Source organism: Mytilus galloprovincialis, chromosome 13 (assembly GCF_965363235.1).
Source record: "Mytilus galloprovincialis chromosome 13, xbMytGall1.hap1.1, whole genome shotgun sequence".
Classification (NCBI taxonomy): domain Eukaryota; kingdom Metazoa; phylum Mollusca; class Bivalvia; order Mytilida; family Mytilidae; genus Mytilus; species Mytilus galloprovincialis.
In genome coordinates this window covers 30,556,199-30,580,754 of record NC_134850.1, presented here as the reverse complement: position 1 = coordinate 30,580,754, position 24,556 = coordinate 30,556,199, and the positions used below count along the sequence as shown (strand labels likewise).

Genomic DNA, 24,556 nt, shown 5'->3' with positions numbered 1-24,556 from the left:
TTATATTTCAACCCCTAATTTTCAATTCTGTAAACAAGAAACAGAGGCTAATACATTGTTTATTTCAAGTACATGTTTTCTTTCAAAACAGAGAAGAACTTGATTCTTTGTGGTTTGCTTAAATTTCTGTGGTAATTATTTCATAATTATTCAGACAAACAGCACATAAACGTATAATGATAATGGATGGCTGCTTAACCAACAGAGGCATATTAACATGTTAATGTAATGTTTATATTAACCCAGCTTTGTACTACACCCACACGCTGAACCAGATATTTTACATGCTACGGTAGTTCACAAGAGAACAGTCTGAAGATAGACACATCACCTTACCCGGAGTCATCATCCTGACTTCAAGCCTAAAAGTCTTTGCTCTAACTTCCTAATGGGACAGGCTTAGCGTAGAAGCAGCAAATAACTATTTTTAAGTCTTTGGTTTGACCGGACCGGAGTTCGAACACTTGAACTCTCTCACTCAAGGAGAACTTTACCACAAGACCACCAAGACGGTATCTTAAACATATAAATTTAACAGGTAGAATATTGGGACTGCTAAAAAAATGGAAGAATGTTTGATAGAGACCAAAAATTTGCATTACAACAGGTCTCCTATGGACCCCTAAAAGAGAATAACTAAGATAAAACTATAAATCTTCCTTTTATTCAAATAACATTGCATCTACAAAATCACAGGTAAACATATCACACTTAAATAAAATTATATAATTAAATTAAATTTCTAAAAATTTCATGTAAACAAGTCAGGACTATTCAATTAAAACATTTTCTGTTTTTGGACATTGTGGACAAAGAATGATGGTATGTCAAATGGATATATCAAAAGTTGCCTATAGAAAGTATGTTGTTAAAAAGTACATTGTTTCAATTATAATAGAATAGTCCCAACAAGATTGTCAATATCTTGAAAATTTCTATTTTCACACTGTCGTTTTTTCAAAATGGCCCATTCTTTTCTAGCATAAACTGAGCAAACAATCTTTTTGAGAAATTTAACATGCTCAACATGAAAAAGAATATACAACTTTTAAAATGCTTTCAACAAAATAAAATTTGTAAAAAGGTCAACATAAATTTTCTGTAAAAATTGTATTTGTTCGGATATAGAAGGTAAAAAAAGAAACATAAACTGTGTTATGTTTCTCTTGAACACATAAACAAACCAAAACAAACAAAAGAAATAAAAAGGTTTTAACAAAAAGTTAAACACAAATAATTTCACATGTAATCATGAATTACTCTACACTTATGTAACGGTACCATTATTAATAGATACTGCCATTATGTTTTGATAAAATGTGAATCATGGTACATTTGTAGTGAAATAAAAATGTGAATCATGATACATTTGTAGTATAATAAAAATGTGAATCATGGTACATTTGTAGTGAAATAAAAATGTGATTCATGATACATTTGTTGTAAAATAAAAATGTGAATCATGGTACATTTGTTGTGAAATAAAAATGTGAATCATGGTACATTTGTTGTGAAATAAAATATGAATCATGATATGGCCGATTCTTTAACATTTAATTATATAAATTTAAAATCATTTTTTTTTTACAAACTTTCTCATGAAATCATCTCAATATTAACTTCTATGTAGCTCTGCTACCCCGAGATACAATATAGACAATGTTTTACAGCTGTTCCCATACAATTACAAATGCATTTACGGAAGATTCTTAAAATTTACATTAATTACATACGCAATGCATACCAAACTTCATGGGAATGTGGGAAACCTTTCTATTTGTCAGAGAATCTTATAATATATTGGGGAAAAATATTCCATATTCAGCAACTTCAATGTGTTAAGTATTCTATCTAAATGGTAGCTTAACTGCTTTATGAAGTAATTCTACAATATTCTATTCATCTTTATTGGAAAAATATATTAGAATCTTTTCCCCCTACATTTCAAAAATCTGGTTTTACTCAAAAACTGTATATAGCGGTTAGAAATATATAAAAAAAATCTTTAAAATATTTGCGGTAAATGAAATAAAAAAGCACAACTCTTAATTATAAATATTTAATAAAGAACTTTAACATATATACTAGTAAAAAAGCATTAACAAAAATGTAAATATGTTGCAAAATACATGTAGTTCATTTGTCAGTTGTTAAAAGAGAAGTAGGTGTATGAGCTTGTTAATTTGCCATTCTTACCAATGAAACCTTTGATCAAATAGTCATTTTTATCAAATTCATTATTTTTTTAAAAAGGTAATCTTAAAATTTATTCATACACATGCAACATGCATACAAACTGCATAACAGTGGTTGACATTATTTACATGAAACAATGGGATTTCCTGATTTATTGTGTAAATGATGAGTATGTGTCTATTTGCCATTTCAGAATTTAATGCATTCTGGGTAATATTTTCAAAAAGCTTACACCAAACCCTGTGATTGGCTGACAATGTCCTGCAAAAATGAAATTCAACCAATGACTTGACATTTTTTTCAGTTTTGGGAACAAACCATGAAATTACCCATAATGCTTTAAATTTTGAAACAGTTGTTTTACTACACAGCAGTGATAAACAAAACCAGCTGGACTAAAAATAAAAATAGTTACAATAAGATACGATGTATGGAAGTGAACATCAGGCACTCCATGACAATGAGGATGTATTGCTGCCTTTCATTTATATCTACATACAGGTGAAACAACATTATACTGATATACTATGTCACAAGCAGACGACAACAATTAAGACCAGGTAACTGAGTAAAACAGTTCTTTGTTTCTTTAAAACAGCAAAGCAACTTTCAAATGCATAGCTTCTAACGATTGTGGCCAACCAGGTAAACCCCATTGGTAGTCAAAAGTTGTTAAAACAAATCTTGTCAATCAAAAAGGTAAAAAAATTTAATCAACAAAAAATCATTTGCTGTTCAATAATTTCATTAATGACTTTGGGAAGGAGTTCATTGTCAAAGCACTTTCATAAAAATATTTATAAGAAACAAAGAACTATTCTACTCTTACAGAGTACATACTGAATATTTTTACAAAATGAAGGAAAAATATTTTAATGTCAGATACAAAACTGTATGGGTACAGAATATAAATACAAAATGTACATTTATTCATGTCTGACAAAAAACTGCATTTATTTCTTTGATTTTTTTCCGGCCTTTACAAAAGCTTTTCCTTCCTTGGCGGTTTTCTGCATGGTTCCATCACGCTTAATGGCTGGCTTAGCAGCACCACTTGCCTGAGATCTCGTTTTTCTTCCTTCATCTACATTAATATCAGGTACTGTCCATGCAGCTAAAATAAAATGCACATTTAAAAATTAATGACAGATTTATTATCATGTTTTTATAAATTTGTTGGAGAGAGAGCAAGAGTTAAGTCCCATTGAAACTATTTCAGTAACATAATTTATGAAAAATTAGTTAAGGTAATATATTACAATCAAATTCGAATTTTCTTCATTCTATACATGTAGTGACTGTTCATAGTATTCTTTTTTCAACAATGTTATTAGGGCTATTCCAAAAACAAAAATGTATGGGGCCTTGGAGGGGGGGTGTTGGAAGGCACATTGTATTAATAATACATGGGTGATGGGTATCAGAGCAACTTTTCACACTATAATTCTAAATGACAACTGTCTGGGTGGCGGGTGCTGACAAAAACTGCCTTCCAACCCCCAAACTCCCCCCCCCTACATTTTTTTCTGGCATAGCCCTTAACAAAAATAGAAAATAGTATGGATTCATGAGCTTTTCCTTAACTGCAGGGTGTGTAAAATTGTCAATTTAGTATATATTATGAACGGAAAACTACTTTTGAGTAAATAAAATGAAAGTTTGCTCTTGAAATTTAAGATAAACATGATATAATAATTCTTATGTTAGACTTACAGAAAAACTTTTTTTTATACAAACAAAATATGTAAAGTTACCAAACATTCATTTGTAAAAAATGTTTCTGAGTAATCTCCCCTTAAATTGCTAAAAAAAAAATATACATTCAAGCAAAAAACAAGTAACAAAGTAGTCAAAGCTGTTGGAACATCCTCTTATTAAGCATCATTTTGTTTTTGTAAATTGTAAATGATGAGATGAAAATTTAGACATTTAGGGGTCATCCATAATTGTAAACCATTTTCCAAAGTGTAAAAAACATACACTTTTTCAGACCCCCCACCCTCCCTCAGAAAGTGTACATCAACCATTTTCAGATTTCAAGACAAGAATCAATAATTCTTAACCAGATGCTCCGCAGGGTGCCGCTTTAAACGACTGCAGAGTTTGAACCCTGAACGGTTGGGGCAAGTATGGACACAACATTCAAGCTGGATTCAGCTTTAAATTTGGATTGTGATTAAATAGTTGACACAGCATAGGTTTCTGACACAGAATGAATTTGGTCTAATGAAATTAAAATTTTTGTTTTGCCTTTGAGCAATTCACTATTCTGTTGAATATTAATCCTCTCAAAAACATGTTTGAAGAAATTTTCTTTTTATTAATGAAATCAGAAAGGAGAAAAATTGACCCCCACCCAATTTTTTTTTTCACATCCCCCTTTCCCTTATTCCAAAACTGATCTCAATTCAAATTTCTAATGGAGTTTGCAACAATAACTACTCATTTAAATACATCATAAAATATTAAAATGTAAAAAAAGTGCTTGTTATCACTCAGTGTTCTCCCTAGGCCTTTAAAGGACCACGGGCCCGCGATGTATAATTTTCTACCGTGGTGGTATCGTTCTTGCCGCGATGTATAATTTTTCACCGTGGTGCTAAAATTTCGGGTAAAAAAAATCATAACGGTAAACCTTCCCGAGGGGTATAAAATTTCAGATGAAAATTGACCAGTTCAAACCAGTTCAATCCAGTTCTGACAACGAAGATTGTTTACACCACGTGATCGATTTACCTTTTGAGGTTAACCTTGATGATTGGATTTAATCGATGTACATGATTCTTATGTTTTAATTGATTAAGTCCGTCCGTCCGTCCGTCTGTCCCGCTTCAGGTTAAAGTTTTTGGTCGAGGTAGTTTTTGATGAAGTTGAAGTCCAATCGACTTCAAACTTGGTACACATGTTCCCTATGATATGATCTTTCTAATTTTAATGCCAAATTAGAGATTTTACCCCAATTTCACGGTCCACTGAACATAGAAAAAGATAGTGCGAGTGGGGCACATTCTTGTTGTATACTGATATATAGTTGAGTAGTACTAAAGAAGGGTAATGATTAACTTTTACAAAATAAATTTATAATGATTGGAATTCAGCTAGACATGACATCCTTTCAGAGTGTCCACATAGATAATATAAGTATACTTTTCATGTCTATCATGAAATAACACAATAATGATTTTAATAACAATTTTATTGGTCTAAAAGAATCATGTCTAAAGCTATGGAAAATAGTATTTAATTTACTAAAGGTTCTACATTAAAATTTAATCTTGTTTAAAGTTAATTGTTATGGTGTAATCTAACAAAAATGAGGAATGTGTAGTGTAACTATACAAGTATCAGGACAAAACTGGCTTGATCAAAGTATAAAAAGTGACTAGTTTAAAGACTAAAAGTGCTTTCTGTTATTTATTCTTAAAAGATATTAAAGTATACAAACTGTTTGATTTACTTTTTTTTTACCAGTATTTTTTTTTACCCAAAGTCTACATAACACACACAGTAAACAAAACAAAAGACAAAAAGGTAATGGCACAAAAACTAACAAGAAGAAAAAATAAGCGATGCAACGCGACACAACATATTGTACAAATCATTTCGACACGCGTTACCCTGGTGCTATCCCAAAATCCTGGGGAGAACACTGTCACTGAATGGTAAAGATTGTTTTAATTTATCAGTTGGTAGTAAAAGTGAATATACATTGTATATTGTATAAAACAATGATTTAAGTTGATTCAACTACTATTCTGGACAAAGAAAGATTACTCCAATTGAAAATTTCTTGCTATTGCACATTATTGTGCAATTAGATATTTCTTGCTATTGTGCAATACTGTGCAATTGAAAATATTTGCTATTGCACAATACTGTGTAATTGAAGATTTCTTGCTATTGCACAATACTTAACATAATAATTTTGGATCCTGATTTGAACCAACTTGAAAACTGGGCCCATAATCAAAAATCTAAGTATATGTTTAGATTCAGCATATCAAAGAAGCCCAAGAATTCAATTTTTGTTAAAATCAAACTTAGTTTAATTTTGGACCCTTTGGACTTTAATGTAGACCCATTTGAAAACGGGACCAAAAATTAAGAATCTACATACACAGTTAGATTTGGCATATCAAAGAACCCCAAGTATTCAATTTTTGATGAAATCAAACAAAGTTTTATTTTCGACCCCGATTTGGACCAACTTGAAAACTGGGCCAAAAATAAAAAATCTAAGTACATTTATAGATTCAGCATATAAACATTTTATATTGGCAAATTTCCAAAGAAGTTATTTACATAAAGTTATTGGCAAATAAAAATAGAAAATGACATCATAGTCATGTCTGGCAAATGTCCAACATACATTATCTAAAAACATTTTAGATAAGATAAGGAAAAAAAGCTTCATCAGCAACCTTTTATATTGGCAAATTTCCAATGAAGTTATTTACATAAAGTTATTGGCAAAGAAAAATAGAAAATGACATCATAGTCATGTCTGGCAAATTTCCAACATATATTATCAACTACTATTCTATACAAAGAAAGATAACTCCAATTGAAAATTAATTGCTATTGCACAATATTGTGCAATTAGATATTTCTTGCTATTGTGCAATACTGTGCAATTGAAAATTTCTTGCTATTGCACAATACTTGATATGAAATCCTGATTTGGACCAACTTGAAAACTGGGCCCATAATCAAAAATCAAAGTACATATTTAGATAAAGCATATCAAATAAGCCCAAGAATTTAATTTTTGTTAAAATCAAACTTAGTTTAATTTTGGACCCTTTGGACTTTAATGTAGACCCATTTGAAAACGGGACCAAAAATTAAGAATCTACATACACAGTTAGATTTGGCATATCAAAGAACCCCAATTATTCAATTTTTGATGAAATCAAATAAAGTTTAATTTTGGACCCCAATTTGGACCAACTTGAAAACTGGGCCAATAATAAAAAATCTAAGTACATTTTTAGATTCAGCATATCAAAGAACCCCCAGGATTCAATTTTTGTTAAAATCAAACTAAGTTTAATTTTGGACCCTTTGGACCTTAATGTGGACCAATTTGAAAACGGGACCAAAAATTTAGAATCTACATACACAGTTAGATTCGACATATCAAAATACCCCAATTATTCAATTTTTGATGAAATCAAACAACCTTCCTTTTATGGTCATAAACCTTGTGTTTAAATTTCATAGATTTCTATTTACTTATACTAAGTTATGGTGTGAAAACCAAGAATAATGCTTATTTGGGCCCCTTTTTGGCACCTAATTCCTAAACTGTTAGGACCTCAACTCCCAAAATCAATCCCAACCTTCTTTTTGTGGTCATAAACCTTGTGTCAAAATTTCATAGATTTCTATTTACTTAAACTAAAGTTATAGTGCGAAAACCAAGAAAATGCTTATTTGGGCCGTTTTTGGCCCCTAATTCCTAAAATGTTGGGACAAAAACTCCCAAAATCAATCCCAACCTTCCTTTTGTGGTCATAAACCTTGTGTTAAAATTTCATAGATTTCCATTCACTTTTACTAAAGTTAGAGTGCGAAAACTAAAAGTATTTGGAGGACGACGACGAAGACGCCAACGTGATACCAATATACAATCAAAAAATTTTCAATTTTTGTGGTCGTATAAAAATGGGGTCACCGTTCATTTACTCTCACAATCTGCCTTCAAAGAAGCATACATTTTTGTAAAGGTACTTTTTTCCTGTTGAACTAAAAGGAGAAATAGAGGTAATATCGAAATAAAAAAAAGACCTAAATTACAGAATTGCTCAAATTTTACAATAGTTTAGCTACAAGGTTAAGTACAGCTTATTTGAAAATAATAATAAAAAATATAGGTCACTGATGAGTTAAAAAAGATATTTCAATTTTAATGCCAAACAAGAGTGCACACACTGAAATGTCTCGCCTTCTTTACTAATCATTGATATTATGTTGAAAGTCCTAAGTATAAAGCTTTATTACAACTGTCACATAAACTTAACATTAACCAAGATAGCTAAACAAAGACCAATGAACCATGAAAATGAGGTCAAGGTCAGATGAACCATGCCAGACAGACATGTACAGCTAACAAAGCTTCCATACAACAAATATAGTTGACCTATTACTTATAATTTAAGAAAAATAGACCAAAACACAAAAACTTAACACTGTGCAATGAACCGTGAAAATGAGGTCACCGTCAAATAAAACCTGCTCGACTGACATAAAGATCATAAAATATTTCCATACACCAAATATAGTTGACCTATGGCATACAGTATTAGATAAAAAGACCAAAACTTAAAAACTTAACTTTGACCACTGAACCATGAAAATGAGGTCAAGGTCACATGACATCTGCCCACTAGACATGCACACCTTACAATCATTCCATACAACAAATATAGTAGACCTATTGCATAAAGTATGAGAAAAACAGACCAAAACACAAAAACTTAACTATAACCACTGAACCATGAAAATGAGGTCAAGGTCAGATGACACCTGCCAGTTGGACATGTACACCTTCCAGTCCTTCCATACACCAAATATACTAGCCCTATTGCTTATAGTATCTGCGATATGGACTTGACCACCAAAACTTAACCTTGTTCACTGATCCATGAAATGAGGTCGAGGTCAAGTGAAAACTGTCTGACGGGCATGAGGACCTTGCAAGGTACGCACATACCAAATATAGTTATCCTATTACTTATAATAAGAGAGAATTCAACATTACAAAAATTCTGAACTTTTTTTTCAAGTGGTCACTGAACCATGAAAATGAGGTCAAGGACATTGGACATGTGACTGACGGAAACTTCGTAACATGAGGCATCTATATACAAAGTATGAAGCATCCAGGTCTTTCACCTTCTAAAATATAAACCTTTTAAGAAGTTAGCTAACGCCGCCGCCGTAGCCGCCGGATCACTATCCCTATGTCGAGCTTTCTGCAACAAAAGTTGCAGGCTCCACAAAAAATGGCATTTTTGCACGAAAGGGAGATAATTTGTAGCTCTTTCAATGATATATACATTTTAAGTCATCTGGGCCAAAATGAATCAATTTGAATATTGTTTTTGTACCATATGATAAAGTAGCAACTAATAAAGTAATAAATTTAAATTTGTAATGAAAAAAACAATGTTTAATTTTTTTATGAAATTTTTTACCCTCGAGCCTCCTTAAATTCATTAATCCAAGTCATTGCAAATGTGAACATTTGACTTTTTATTTAAAAAGTGAAATTTGCAAAAACAAACCTATCATAAATGAATACTGTGTATTTATTCACTATGATAGATACCAATTTCGTTGATTCCGTAGATATCAATGATTTCAATGAAGTACAAATTTTCTATAGGCTTATATGCATGTAGACTTGGGTAAAACAACAAAATCAAATATCTACGAAAACAGTTTCCTGAATCCAGTATTCACAAAATAAATGAATACACAGTATAAACATAAATATATACAAGTACACACCCGTGATATTGCGGGTCCGTGACTGACTTAAAGTATATAACTATGCCTAAGCCTTATTTTAGTAATTGGTATTGTCATCTGATAAAGTCATGTCGATTATAAGATACACAGTTTTTTTTCTTGCTTTCAAATCTTTCTGTTTGAACCCGTCGACCTGGAACTTATCAATTATTGGTAATATTAATTATTTGGAAAACAAAAGGTCCTGGCTATCCAGGAATGGAGTATTTTTTAATCAACAGCATTGTCCTATATAAGTCTTGCTGATTGCTAAATAAAACTACAATAGGGAACAATTGGACAATGATAGAATTTAGTAGTGTCAGCCCTTTCATTATGACCCGTGTATATAGCAAAATCCTAAATACACCGTTTGGTGGTGCGCCTGTCAAATGCGGAACGTACAGATAAGGTAATAGCTAACAGGTGAATATACTATTGGTATCGGTATCGGATTCGACCCGGAACTTGTTAATTATTGGCAGTATTAATTATGTGGAAAACAAAAGGGTTTGAAGTGGTGTAATTTTTAATCTACAACATTGTCCTATATTAGTTCTATATAGAGTTGAATTCTTTGATTTGTCGTTTTTACCCGATGACGGCTGATAAATTGGATCTCGTAATTTTAGTATTATAGATATTATTTTGCATACCTTCAGCTATTGTCTTTTCCATGGTGGTTGTTTTTTTCATTGCTGGTTTGGCTGCAGGGGCCTTCCTTTTTGTTTCCTGTCTTGTGTCTCCAAGTTTCTCTTTTCCTAATAATTCTGCTCCTTCCTGTAAGTATTCGCAAATGAATCAAGAAACAAAATATGTCAAACATTTCCCTATTTTTGGATTTTTCTCTGTTTTTTGTTGTACAATATTACTATATTTTCTATTTCTCTTTAAAGTACCTTAATTTCCTCTAAAGTCGAAAGTAAAATTCGATGATAACGATGATATTATGTTGGATGATCTTGCAGTAATTTTTGTTGGCGAGATTGACCTTAATTTTCGTACATACCTATTGGATTTATTTGAGATGCTCTCCTTGATATTCAGGGGATGTTATTTTTGTTTAAATTAGTGGTCCTTTCAATTCATGTTACATTTTTTTTCTTTTATTACCTCAACAATGCATTAAATGGGAACAGTGAGTAGACAGCTGGAGCCTCTTAATGTAAGGTTTGTAGAACTAGTGCCTTTACGATAGGAATCTTTTTTCTTTCGATCAATAGTGAGGTACATTTATATCTCAACCCGTTTTATATTTTTCCTATTACCTTAGCAGTGACGGCCATTGTGCCTGCCTTGGCCAGTTTAGCTTTCTTTGGGGTGGATGGGGCCTCTTTACTGATTGCATCAATCTGTTTTTGTTGACCTCTCGTCATGGCATCAGCATCCGGTCGATTGTCACCAAGTAACCTATCAGCCTCCTGTAAATGAACAAAATAAAATTCATTAGATAGTACATAACACTGTAGGGAGATAACTCTGTAAAATCAGCTTAAAGGGAAACTTCGCAAAAAAATCAAAAATTGATATTATGTCCATTCTGTATAAAAATGCTCAAATTTATAGATATTAAAGTTTTATTCCGCTAAATAAGAGATCACCATCGATTTTAAATTTTGAGTATCAGTTCTCTACTCTCCGCCATCTTGTCACCTTCTCCGATGAAAAATCCCGATATGTCAATAAACCACAAAGGAACAAAACTACAGTAAACGATGTAGTCGTAATTGCGTGTCGATATCTTGTCAATCGTACGGTTGTTTTATCTGACTGACTAACTTGATACGGAAAATGGTCTTATATTTTTAAATAACCATATAGTCTGTTATTTTTAAACTGATAATATTGTAATTAGTTAAAAAGTCAAAGTTCAAATCATAAAATGATAAATAAGTGTTCCGTGGAAATTGTTTTCGAAAATCTAATTCGTTCATAATTCTTTCAAGTAATAAACTTTATTTAAATAAATTCGGATCTTCCCTTATCTGATCACCAGCATGGCTAAAGGTATTACTCCCAAAGGTATTGGAAGGGGTGTAAGGTGACACGTCCAGGTATTCAATCGATTTCCTGTCCGGCGGGCTTGCAAGTTCATGCATCGTTTCACTTCTGTAGGTATTGATCAGTGTACACGACCGTTACTTATAACTTTCCATTTTGAACTATCAGGTGCATGTATAATATACATTTTTGTCTTGCGTGTCCGAAAGTGATATAATATACTAGTCATTACTGAACTCATACGCTTGTTTATAAATAACTAGGAAAACTATTGAGTATCAATTTCGGGATTTATTTTCTTTCTTGATATTCAATGACAGCAATTTAAAGAATAAACTGCTTGTCGGATATTTGTCCGCTTTCGGGGTATTCTTGCAAGTTGAACAGACTTATAATAACATTCAAAAATAGGGAAAGATAACATTAAATTCGTTGTCTTTTAATTTTAAACATCGTTGATCAAATAGTTATTTAAGTATATATATACGTTGGGAGACGACGATTATCATAGTTGTCTCAGATTTTAATAAGGACGTTCCCCATTATGAATAAATTTGGTTGACGTTTATCACACTTGAAAAGAATATCTATTCGTAATTTTTCGATTCCATTACAAAAATATTTTTTTCTTTATTCGCACATATTATATTCCGCTTCGGTAGAGTTATCTTCAGATAGTTTCATATATTAATTAATACATGGCTTTCAAAAGTCTAAATGTAAGTGTTCTCGTACATTTTTTCGCCTAATAAAGACAAATAAAAATGATTTAGTAAAGCTATTTCTAATTTCTAAGTCCCCCTTTTTTATGAGACATAAATCAAGGACAAGACTTGTATATCATTTCATTCTGACATATGAATTAAGTTTCCCGTCTTTAACCGAAAATTGTGTATTTCTTAGTAAATTAACTTATTTGAATTCAAATAAATAATAGCACCAAATATAATTAAATAATTCCACGGCGACCAATTTTTATTTGTCACCAACTTGAATATGTATTTTTAATGTGTGTATTAAATGCTACCACTGATCCGAATAGACAGTCACACCTGGCAAGGTGTGCCCTAGAGGCGTGGTTAAATACCGAAGTGCAAATAACAATTTACCTTTCAACAAGCCATCTACGAGTATTGCCACAGAACCGTGAATACACACATGTCGTATAAACCTAGCCATAGCAGAGATAGTAAAAGGTCAATAATAGTACACCAACATATTGTCTTTACAGATTATTGTACTTTAATTTGTTCACCTTATCAGTCCGAAAATGCATTTATTAAAAATAAATTTATAACTTTTTGTGTTGTCTACAAAAATAATTCGAATATATACGTTTAACATAGATAATTTATCTCACGAATGAGTACAATTGAACGTCTGTGCGTTTTATCTTCTTATTATCGGATGGTTATTAGATAAAGCATAAGTCATCGGCGCGCTTACGATTACGTTAAAATATGATTAAAAACCAAGACTTTTAATGATTGTATTTTAAATCCCGGCATGCAAAAATCAGGAGAAAACGTCACGACCTACAGGAAGTAGTTGATATTTTTTCATTAATTATTGAATTTCTCCTTTATTACTGCACATATAGCGATAAAACTTTGTGAATATATATATTATGTCATAATGAACATATTTAAACCATAAGTAAAAAATCGTGAATTTTCCCTTTAATGTTTTAATCACGTTATATTGTTAAGGAAATATCAAGCTTCTCAATGATCAAAATAAGTGTTTGTCAAACTGCTATATATCCAATAAAATTTTTATGATAAAGTATGTGGTTCAAGTTTTTAAAATTTTTATACTTATGTGAACTGGTGAAAGTAAATATTTTGTCAAAATTTGATGGAAATTAAACGAGCCAAATTAATTTTAGTGAAGGTGTCAAGAGAATCACTTTCTGCCAAAAATTCAGATGACTTGTATCTGAAAAATTAAAGACAAAGTCGTTTAAAACATTTTCAATTCTTTTCAAGGCCCTTAATAGCTTGCTGTTTGGGGTGCGACAAGGCTCAGTGTTGAAGACCGTACTTTGACCTATAATGGTAAACTTTTACAAATTGTGACTTGGATGGAACGTTGTCTAATTGGCACTCATACCACACCTTCTTATATCTAATTACTTTTCATTTATTGATCACTTACCTTTGCTGTTCCTACCATAGTTGTTCCTTTAGCCAATTTTGTTTTCTTTGCTGGGGGTTCTGGCTCTGGGTCTTTCAAACCAGACATTACTAATAAAGTCTCCTTTCCTGAGGATTCTAAATAACCTATCCCTTCCTGAAAATAAAATAAAATGCTACATGCATAATAAAATGCAGAAAAGCACAAACCAGGTGACAAGTCTAATTCAGCAGGTCTGATTTAAGGAAGCGGACAGAATTGTTGATTGATTGTTGGTGGTTTTAATGCCACTTTTAAGTGCCACTTTGAGGCTATTTCGTGTGGTCAACAGTTTATTGGTGGAGGAAGTGAGGTTCCAACTCCGGATATAGGAACATATTGGCTGTTACTGTAGAACAGATGATCTATGACTTACAATTTTGTAACCAACTCGTTATGGCCTCCATAAGATTTACAAAGCATTCTGCACCATCAACCACTAGTCTGATGCCCCAGACAAGTAATAAAATTTGTTTCAGACTTAGTATTTGCAAAACTTTGCTTAAACACACAAAAAAATGGTCTTCTGACTAGAAGTTGGCAAAGATTTCGGTGCAAAGTGGCTACTATGAGTAAAGGGAAACTATTCAATCACATAAAAGTACAACTAAATTGCATATCTATACTCAGAAATACTTTTAAATTCTGATAATTTCAAATGCTTTTCCAAATAATGGGTGAACATGTCAATTGAAGTGCAAAGGGAGATAATTTGTATAAATAGCACAATTTAGCTACATGACCTATATAATATTAATAAGCTCAATCTGCAGAATGATGTGCAGAACCTGGTTTTTGGGGTATGTGAAATATGCAATGTTTACATCAATTTAGGGAAGCTGACATCCAAATTTAATATGCATTGTAATAGCATGGGATTGTGATTACTTGTGTTGGGTTTTTACGTTTTTTAGGAACACTATGGTAGAACTGGATTGAGCTTGTTTGAACATGTTGATAGATCAAAAGAAGAAAATACCATTTGTTTTTAAAAAAAAATTAACACAGATTAAGTGTTCAATCATAAATTTTGTAATGCATCTTTGCATGACATAAAATACTTTCTACGAATATCTAAAGCGCATTTTAGGGGAGTCGAAACATGAGAAATCCACCCTCCCTTTTTTTTACCAAATAGTGGACAAAGATAAAATATCCCGACGAATCCAAACAAGAGCTTGACTCGAACAATTAGTTTGCCAATCTTCTTTGAACATGAAATTTACTGACAAGAAAATTTTCTCGAGTTTGCATTGATTTTGTTGACATAACAAATTACAATAATGCCGGTGACCGACATTTTTTTTTATGTTTTCCCCATTCGATTTGGACAAGGATATATTTTTTAATCAACAACGAATTTCAACCAACCTTTGCAGTCACTTGCATTGTACCATCTCTTGTAAGTTTGGTCTTTTCTTCAGCCATATTTTGATCTACTTTCTGCAAAATCAGTAACTAAGTAGGACCTATAATCTGCCGATTCAGCACGAGGTTATCCCAATGTATTTTTGGAAGGCGTTGTCACATGACAAAAACAAAGCAATTGATTGGATAGTTGAACGGAGGCTCGCTCGGTAGCGGGATAATCAAAACAAATGCACGTGTAAATACTACCAGAGACATATAATACATTATGTATTATAAGTGAGACATATAATACATTATGTATTATATGTCTCTGATACTACGCAATTTTAAACCCAATAAATAACTGATCAATGAAATTAGGTCAAGGGCAAGGTCAGTCTGGCAGACTATACCTTTTATGATGGACATGTTAATTTTAAGGACACCCTTTTTTCCTATTACTTTAAAAAAAATGTTCAGACTACCTACTGTTTCTTTGAAACTACTAAACTGAACCGTTTAAAAATGAGATTAATCAGGACAATAGAGCCTCCTCATTGGGTTTTTGATTATGTGATTACTTGGTCGTTTTTATAGTGATTCTTTGATTACTAGACCAATAATCTTTCATGATTATTGGATTTGATTTTTTTGAAAATATAGGACTGTTCTGATTCTCATAATTTGATTATCAGGCTTGTTTTTAAAAAATGATGTGATCACATGTATATATATATATAAGTACGTCTGAGTCAGTGACAACCCTACAACAGATGTATCCATCGGATCGCCATCAATGATGGTGATACATGGCTGTGTACATAATATTTTCTGTGACTGTATCTTACATTAATTTGTAGGATCCTTTACTATAGATAATTTAGCTGATCTGTAACAATAACATCTTCATGCCTTATATATCATGTACTGTAGTACGCCGCTAGATTAAAACTGACGTGGAAAGGTAACACATGGCCAGCGAAAGCTCTTTTATTGAGAGCCCAGGTGGTCGTGTGGTCTAGCGGGACGGCTGCAGTGCAGGCGATTTGGTGTCACGATATCACAGTAGCATGGGTTCGAATCCCGGCGAGGGAAGAACCAAAAATTTGCGAAAGCAAATTTACAGATCTAACATTGTTGGGTTGATGTTTAGACGAGTTGTATATACATTATGTACACAGCCATGTATCACCATCATTGATGGCGATCCGATGGATACATCTGTTGTAGGGTTGTCACTGACTCAGACGTACATATGAATATAATTATTTTCTGTGACTGTATCTTACATTAATTTGTAGGATCCTTTACTATAGATAATTTAGCTGATCTGTAACAATAACATCTTCATGCCTTATATATCATGTACTGTAGTACGCCGCTAGATTAAAACTGACGTGGAAAGGTAACACATGGCCAGCGAAAGCTCTTTTATTGAGAGCCCAGGTGGTCGTGTGGTCTAGCGGGACGGCTGCAGTGCAGGCGATTTGGTGTCACGATATCACAGTAGCATGGGTTCGAATCCCGGCGAGGGAAGAACCAAAAATTTGCGAAAGCAAATTTACAGATCTAACATTGTTGGGTTGATGTTTAGACGAGTTGTATATATATATATATATATATATATATAAGCAAATATTTGTGATTATGTGACTATGTGATTAAGTTAACTGTCTACAAGGTTTGAATCATGTATGAATAGTTAACGCTGGCGCCATGGAATAAGCATGCCTATGTCCAACTTTTCTTGCAGACGACAAGGTATTGAAAAAGGATGCCCCTCATGAGGGTGTCAAAGTAATCACATAATCACAAATGTTTTGCCAATATAATCACACAATAATTAGTTAATTTTTAAACAAGATAATAAAAAAATCACTATAAAAACGATCAAGTAATATCACATAATAAAAAAAACCCAATATTATTAGCTAAGACCCAAAAATGAAATAAAATAAAAATTAAGTAGATATGTCACGTCTATCGAATCGTCATCTTTTTTTGGGGAGGGGGGATGGTTTGCTTCAATATTTTCTTGAAAACTATTGTTAATTTTTTTCATCAGGCTAGGGAAGTCAGTGGCGTATCCAGAACTTTTCATCAGGGGGGGGGGGGGGGGGGGCTGACTGACCTAAAAAAAGGGGGCACTCCATTCATGCTTCAGTGCCAGTGATTCCCTATATAATTAACCAAATATTTCCCAAGAAAGGGGGCGGGCCCCCAGACCACCTGGATCCGCCCATGGAAGTGTAAAAATGGTTAGTTCATATTGGAAGTTAGTCCAAAAAAATATTGGTCCTGTTCCTGCGTGTATGTGACACAGTTACACAGTTAAATTGTGGCCAACCTCGGTTTAGCCTGGGGACACATGAAAGCAGTGGCGGATCCAGAAATTTTCATAAGTGGGGGCCCACTGACTGACCTAAGAGGGGGCCCACTCCAGTCACGCTTCAGTGATTCCCTATATAAGCAACCAAATTTTTTCCCAAAAAGGGGGGCCCTTGCACCCTGGGCCCCCTAAATCCGCCTCTGGAAAGGCTTGGAAATTGAATTGTTGCGGACAATTAATGAGAAGTTTGGTTATTCTATATTATAAAATTAATGAAATAAATGTAGTAAACGGCATGATATCTGTCTATTCATAATTCCTTAACTCTTTCTCTTCTGCATTCATCTCCTCCTTTATCATCTATAGATCTTACTTTTGCCGATGGAAGATGATTATTTAAAAAGAGGAACGAAAGATACCAGAGGTATAGATAGATTGAAAATAAGCAGACAAATTTAACGCCATGGCTAAAAATAAAAAAGACAAATAGACAAATAATAGTACAGAAGACACAAAATAGAAAACTAGAGACTAAGCAACACGAACCCCACCAAAAACTGGGGGTGATCTCAAGTGTTCCGGACGGGTAAGCAGATCCTGCTCCAAATGTGGCTCCCGTCGTGTTGCCATGTTATTACAAATCCGGTTAAATACTCTTATTCGGTAGGTCAATTTCGTGAAAAAGGGATGGATATTGTAGTTAATTACGACATATTAAAGGAACATATCCGATATCATCTGTGAAACGGTTATTCCATAACTGTCAACCAACTCGTGATGGCGTCCGTAAAATTTACGGAGGGATGCATGATTTCAACTTCAACATTTGAATGGAAATGGGGAATGTGTCAAAGAGACAACAACCCGACCAAAGAGCTTAAAACAGCCGAAGGCAACCAGTGAGTCAAAACCGGGAGAAAATCCCGCACCCGGAGGCGTGCTTCAACTAGCCCCTTAACAAAAATGTGTACAGTTGTCTAGCTACAATTCTGATGTAAGAATAATTGTTTCAACTTCCTCATCATCATCTTCAAGCTATATTGTTCCTAACATACTATTACTTTTAACTTTAGTTGTCATTCCACTTACAAATTGAAGAGGAAAAAGGTTGTCCTGATTGAAAACATTACAGTTTACTTCTTCCTATGATTCAACCATGTGTTCTTACAGATTTGACAACAACCATTGTCTGATTTAATGTCTGATATATTATTGTTTAATTACAACATATTATTTTCTGCTCTGATTGGATATATTTTCTAACTTCATTTTGCAAACATTTGTCAAGATTCTCAGCGTCTATCCCTTTAACTAATGTTTCAGACTCTTCTTTGCTGACTAAATTTTTAAAGTCAACATTTGGCACTTGATCTGCACTTCATTTCTTTTTCACAGGCATGTCCATCCTTGGTATAAATTGAAATGAAACAGATGAATCTGTGAAAATATGAGTTTTCACCAGTGAAATAAGGGAACGACCCCCCCCCCCCCCCCCCAATATTTAAATATTCTGATTCACCCTATTAAATTTTAAGAAACAATGACCAAAATCGTTATTTTTCATTCTTTTTGCGTTTTTGGTGCCCTTTAACCCCCCTAACCTCACTCATTGAATAAGTAATAAATCAAAGTATGTCATGTCTGTCTGTCTGTCTGTCTGTCTGTCTGTCTGTCTGTCTGTCTGTCTGTGACTATTAGTTTTTCGTTTTAACGTTATTGTGATAATGAAAACTGTTATTTAAAATTGGAATGTTAGCATTTTCACAGCCAATCTTCGGTAGAAATTGAAGATCATTTGACATTGGGGTCTATCCACTAGTATGAGGGGGGGGGGTACCTTTTTATGTAATCCTGTTAACTGTTATCTGTGACAAATTTTAGCTGTTAACCCACTTTGTTAACTGTTATCACTGACATTTTTTTTCATTTGTTGTTAACTGGTTTTGCCAAAATCGAGGTGTTGTTAACATGTTAACGGACCCCCTATTGACCCCCCATTCAGTAATATTATGGTGCTCTCTTATTCGGAGAAGGATCCTTAGACCTATTAACGATCATATACACATCACATTTCATCACATACACATATTAAGGTTAATGACCCCTTCTGTAGCTACACATATGCGAATTACGAAATTTTCAAACTGAAATAGTATCAAAACAGCAAAGATAATGAATAGTAGAGATAGGCCATTTTGTACATATAGTACCAAGGGGAAAAATCCTGTAAAGCTTTATTTTTTTTTATTGTTTCGTTGCATTTAATAGCAAATTGGGATTTTGTGGCAAATAAATCCACGATTTTTGTAGAAAATCCACAGCCTTTCCCCTTTTACTCTCATATTTGACAATTTGGTGTTTGATAAATGGAGGACTATTGCATGCAGTGCTAGCAATGATTTCAATAAAGCAAGTTTATAAATTAAGATATTGGTTGAAACAAATATAAATACCAGGGATATCTGATGTTACCCGAAAATCCTTTTATATAATAAGGTGCACAGACTCAGCTCTGTGATTCTTTTAAAAAAAATACACACACTATTTGAAAAAAAAAAATGCTGAAAAAAGTATCATATTACAAAATACTATTATGATTATATATTGAGTAAACAAATTCTTGATAAATTATCTCTAAAAATATGTTTATAGAAAATGATTATAATAAGAAAAACTTGATTAGTCCAGGACCTGACTTATTTTACTGATAAAAACAATTATGATTTGACAATTACTCAGTCGTTTCTCTCCCTTATCGTGTACGTAACTCTTTAGGTCTAATTAACTTTATTTGAAGAAAAACATCCAAGAATTGTGATAGTTAACGAAATAAACTTGATAATGACCAACAATGTCAAAAGAAATGCCACTCAGAATTCAGAAGAAAATTGGGTTTGGATTTAGACTAACGGTGTGTATACTAAAAATGAAAACCTCTCGATTTTTGAAAATATATTCACAGGCACTTGTTTCTGTCCATTGGAAGACCCACTATCAACGTATATATTTTCCAAAGGATAGAAACAAGTGCCTGTGAAAATATTGCCACAAAATTATTACTGTGTTATAAGTTTTAATATAAAATTGAAATAAAATAAATTTTATGAAACAGTTCCTAATGATTTTGAAAAAGGGGGACACACCCAGCAACGGATCCACTCATTGCCTTTTAATGAAGGGCCTGCTCAAGTCTTGCTTCAATAATTCAGTCATTCCCTAAATAAGTTATTATAACCAACCAAAATTTTCTCACAAAAGGGTCAGGGGAGGGGTGGACTCCTGCTCTAAATCCTTCTCTAACATCAAAGAAATCATAGGAGTGGAACTAACAGAATCTGGTGTAGAGCTTTCTCATTGTCAATTATACCACATCTTCTTATTGTAAATATAACTATCAGGTGAGCGACACAGACTCCTTGGAGCCTCTTGTTTCAAAAATATAATTTTGATAAAAGATATGTTTTAAAAACAATTATTTTTGAATTTTTACAAATAAGGTGTTCAAAGATGCAGAATAGTCTAAAGTATGTTTGTTGTCGGATATGGTCATTGTTCTGTTGTAAATAATTTTTGTTTCCTCTTTATATGAAGATGTATAAATCATGCTTCTATTTGTTCTAAGTTGATTAAAACCAGACCATAAATGATCCCTCATATTTTGTTAAAGAAAGTAGTAGTGACGTTAATTGGAAATGAATGAATGTGTTGGCAGTAGATTTAAGTTCCCCACAAGTAAGTTCCACATAATACTAGAAACAACCTTAAAATGTATCAAAAGAATATTGCTTTTCAGAAAATTTCTTTATGTTCTTGCTTCTCTTAAAAGTTACTAGATTAGGTCTAAATAATCTACTGAACTTATAAGCAAGATTATAATAATCTTTTTTTTTTTTTTTTTTTTTAAATAAACCGTTCAGTGGTCAGATAGCTAGATATATCTTTGAAGGATCAACAGTGTTAACTAAGACACATGTTAGAAGAGTTATTATCAGTTTAAAACATATAAGTTATTTCTAAAATTACATATATATATACACAAAATATATGTCAGTTTGTTTACCACTTCTTCACCACAGGGCCTCTAGTTTGTTTATAATCTAAAAAGTGATATGCATGGGATTTTTATTCTTACAATTAAGTGTGTAAAGATAACATGCTGAATTGAAGATAACATAATTTGGCACCCATTCATTGTCTAATTGTTAGAAGATTATTATTTGATAAACTCTTTCCCATCCTTCAGATAAACAAATTAATAGGGAAAAAGTAAACAAAGTATTGAATTATCAAACAATTTGGCACTATCTTCAGTTCTGGTTCATATCAAGAACGTAAAAAGGGAAATTACCTTCAAAATTTTGTAAATGTGATTTTTACTGCATAGATGTATTAGAAATGAGGTTGTCAGTAATTCTGTTTTTCTTTTTGGATTTTTTAATGGTTTATTCTGAGTGAGTATGTCTTATCTTATGATTTATAATAACCAGATCAAAGTCTATATTTATCATTTCTGATTTCAATATCAGTGAATTTTTATGACTGTATATCATCATGTTAACGAAATGAAAGAAGAAAACAAGGTCATATCATAATTCAAACCATTAGATGTGTAATAAAATACATGTAGTTGCATTTTATATTTAAAAAGTGCATTGTTATATGTTATAACATTTTGAAATCTTTGGTAGAATGAGCAAAGTTCAAGGTTTATGGATTTTTTTTCAATGTATGCATTTCTTCTTCAATTTGGAGAATTGGGTCCTGAAATTGTTAAATCTGTGAGACTTTGACTTCATTTAACATTATTTAATGGTATAAATGATCATGTTTTTTGGTTCTCTTTTTAAAGCTATACACCAAGTGAAATAAATTACTGCACATGATTTTGGTTTCTAGTTATATATATAATTATCACACATGCACCCACAGTTATATCATCATATCAGAGAATGGCTATTACGTTAAAAATAAATTATATCAGAAGTTAGATGTTATACTGACAAAATTAAATGAAAATGTTACAGAACTTTAAGGTGCAGTTTTTTAAATTACAAAATATGTGATGTTTTTAAAAATCAAGGGGCTGATCCAGTCATCTGTAATAGGAGGAAAGGGGGGGGGGGGGGGTAACCAACCCAGGATAAAGGTGGGTGCCAACCATACTTTGTATGTCCCCAATAAAAATCATTATATAGGATGGATTTTGTGTGTATTACAAATGAATGAAACTCAAGTCATTTTTGTATAGGAAAATATTTAGTTGGAAATTGGCCCACTAGGCAAAGACTTATTTTTGTCGAGCCTACGATTTTTGTCACAGAAAGCTCGACATAGGGATATTGATCTGGCGGCAACTTTGTTGCTTACTAGTTAAAAGCTTTTTATTTTCAGAGTTGGAAGACCTGCTTCATACTTTGTGTATAGATGACTTTTGATTCAAAGTTCTTGTCTGTCATATGTCCATTGTTCTTGACCTCATTTTCATGGTTCAGTGTCTGTCAGACTACTTGAAAAAAGATGTTTTTGTAATGTCTATTTCTTTCTTATCATGAGTAATAGGATAACTATAATTAGTATGTGCTTACCTTGCAAGGTCCTCATGCGGTCAGACAGTTTTCATTTCACCTTGACCTCATTTCATGGATCAATGACCTAGATTACCGTAAGTTTTCGTGGTCAAGTCCATATATCAGATGCTTTACACAATAAATATACTAAATTTAGTGTATGGAATGCTTTTGAAGTGCGCATGTCCAACTGGCAGGTGTCATCTGACCTTGACCTCATTTTCATGGTTCTGTGGATAAAAAAAAAAAATTGAGTTTTGGTCTTTCTTTTTCTAATATTATATGCAATAGGTCCACCATATTTGGTGCATAGAAATATTTAATGATGTACATGCATGCATGTCAGTCTTGCAGGTTTTATCTGACCTTGACCTCATTTTCAAGGTTCATTGGTCAATGATTAGTTTTCATGGTTATGTTTGTTTCTTACAACAAAATGTAGATAATATAAGCAATAGGTCAACTATATTTGATGTATAAATGATTGTAAGTTGTACATGTATTTCTTGTTTGGTTTATCTGACCATGACCTCATTTTCTTGGATTATGTTGATTTTATGTGATACTTGTAGTAAAACTTTATATTTAGGACTATCAACATAAAATCAATTGTTAGTAAAGGAGGCAAGACATTTCAATATGCGAACTCTTGTTATTTTATATTTTACAAACCCGAAACAAAATAATTAAACAAGATGGATGAAATTAAATCGTTATATATATTTCTTTTGTCAAATTCTTTTGCAAATGATGAATTTTGCTTTATATCTGAACTGACTGTATGTATCTTTTATACATTGCCAGACCAATATACTTCATAACAGCTCCAAGTGTGTTCAGACTTGATGCTCCAGAGACGGTGTCCGTCAGTATTTCTGATATAGACAATATCTCAATACAGCTATACATACAGGACCATCCAGCTAAAGAAAAGACATTATATGAAAGAACTGTTACAATATCATCAGGTCAGTCTACTAAGGAGGTACCAACTTCAATGGAGAGGATATTTTTTTTAGTCAGAAAATTTATCTAGTTTCAACACTATCAATCAAATTATTTTTTTCAAAATTTAACAATATCAGGTATGGGAAAAAATATGGATTCAGAATATATCTTTTGTCATATGCTTGAACAGAATATTCTTTTTTTCAATTAATTGGGGATCAGAATATTTTTTTTCAGGAAAAAACCTTAAACCCCCCTTAAATGTTCTCTATTTATACCTAATGGTAGAAATATAGCTGTCTTATTTCCTCATTCTTAAAATCATTAACAAGTACATTTTGATATGAGCAATATGACAGCTGCCACCAGACTGGCATTGTGATTGCTTCCAAACGCTCAATGAGCGCAGTGGCAGCATAGGTGGTTTAATAGTTCATTTAGTGACTCACTGTATCACTTGCGTATCAAAACTGAG

General features: G+C 32.5%; 2 protein-coding genes across 2 annotated transcripts in view; one reads left to right on the top strand and one right to left on the bottom strand.

The window, feature by feature from the left end:
* Positions 1-642: 642 nt before the first annotated feature.
* Positions 643-15,416, bottom strand: LOC143057237 (uncharacterized). The gene is made up of 5 exons (XM_076230507.1): positions 15,259-15,416; positions 13,870-14,004; positions 10,980-11,132; positions 10,368-10,491; positions 643-3,310 (listed from the first exon to the last, which is right to left on the bottom strand). Exons 1-5 carry the CDS (start codon positions 15,313-15,315, stop codon positions 3,150-3,152), a joined length of 630 nt encoding a protein of 209 aa, XP_076086622.1. The 5' UTR covers positions 15,316-15,416; the 3' UTR covers positions 643-3,149.
* Positions 15,417-21,860: 6,444 nt separating this feature from the next.
* Positions 21,861-24,556, top strand: part of LOC143057234 (complement C3-like) — a 57,421-nt gene continuing 54,725 nt past the window's right edge. Inside the window, exons 1-2 of the mRNA XM_076230504.1 lie at positions 21,861-22,017; positions 23,938-24,101. Of these exons, the coding sequence (XP_076086619.1) occupies positions 21,962-22,017; positions 23,938-24,101 (220 nt within the window). The 5' untranslated portion in view covers positions 21,861-21,961. The remainder of the gene's footprint in view (positions 22,018-23,937; positions 24,102-24,556) is intronic.

Excerpts from the sequence above, each read along its gene's own strand:
- LOC143057237 (XM_076230507.1), bottom strand. The coding sequence starts at position 15,315 with ATGGCTGAAGAAAAGACCAAACTTACAAGAGATGGTACAATGCAAGTG. Across the intron at positions 14,005-15,258 it reads CAATGCAAGTGACTGCAAAG|GAAGGGATAGGTTATTTAGA; the intron begins GTTGGTTGAAAT and ends TTTTATTTTCAG. Across the intron at positions 11,133-13,869 it reads CTATGGTAGGAACAGCAAAG|GAGGCTGATAGGTTACTTGG; the intron begins GTAAGTGATCAA and ends GTTCATTTACAG.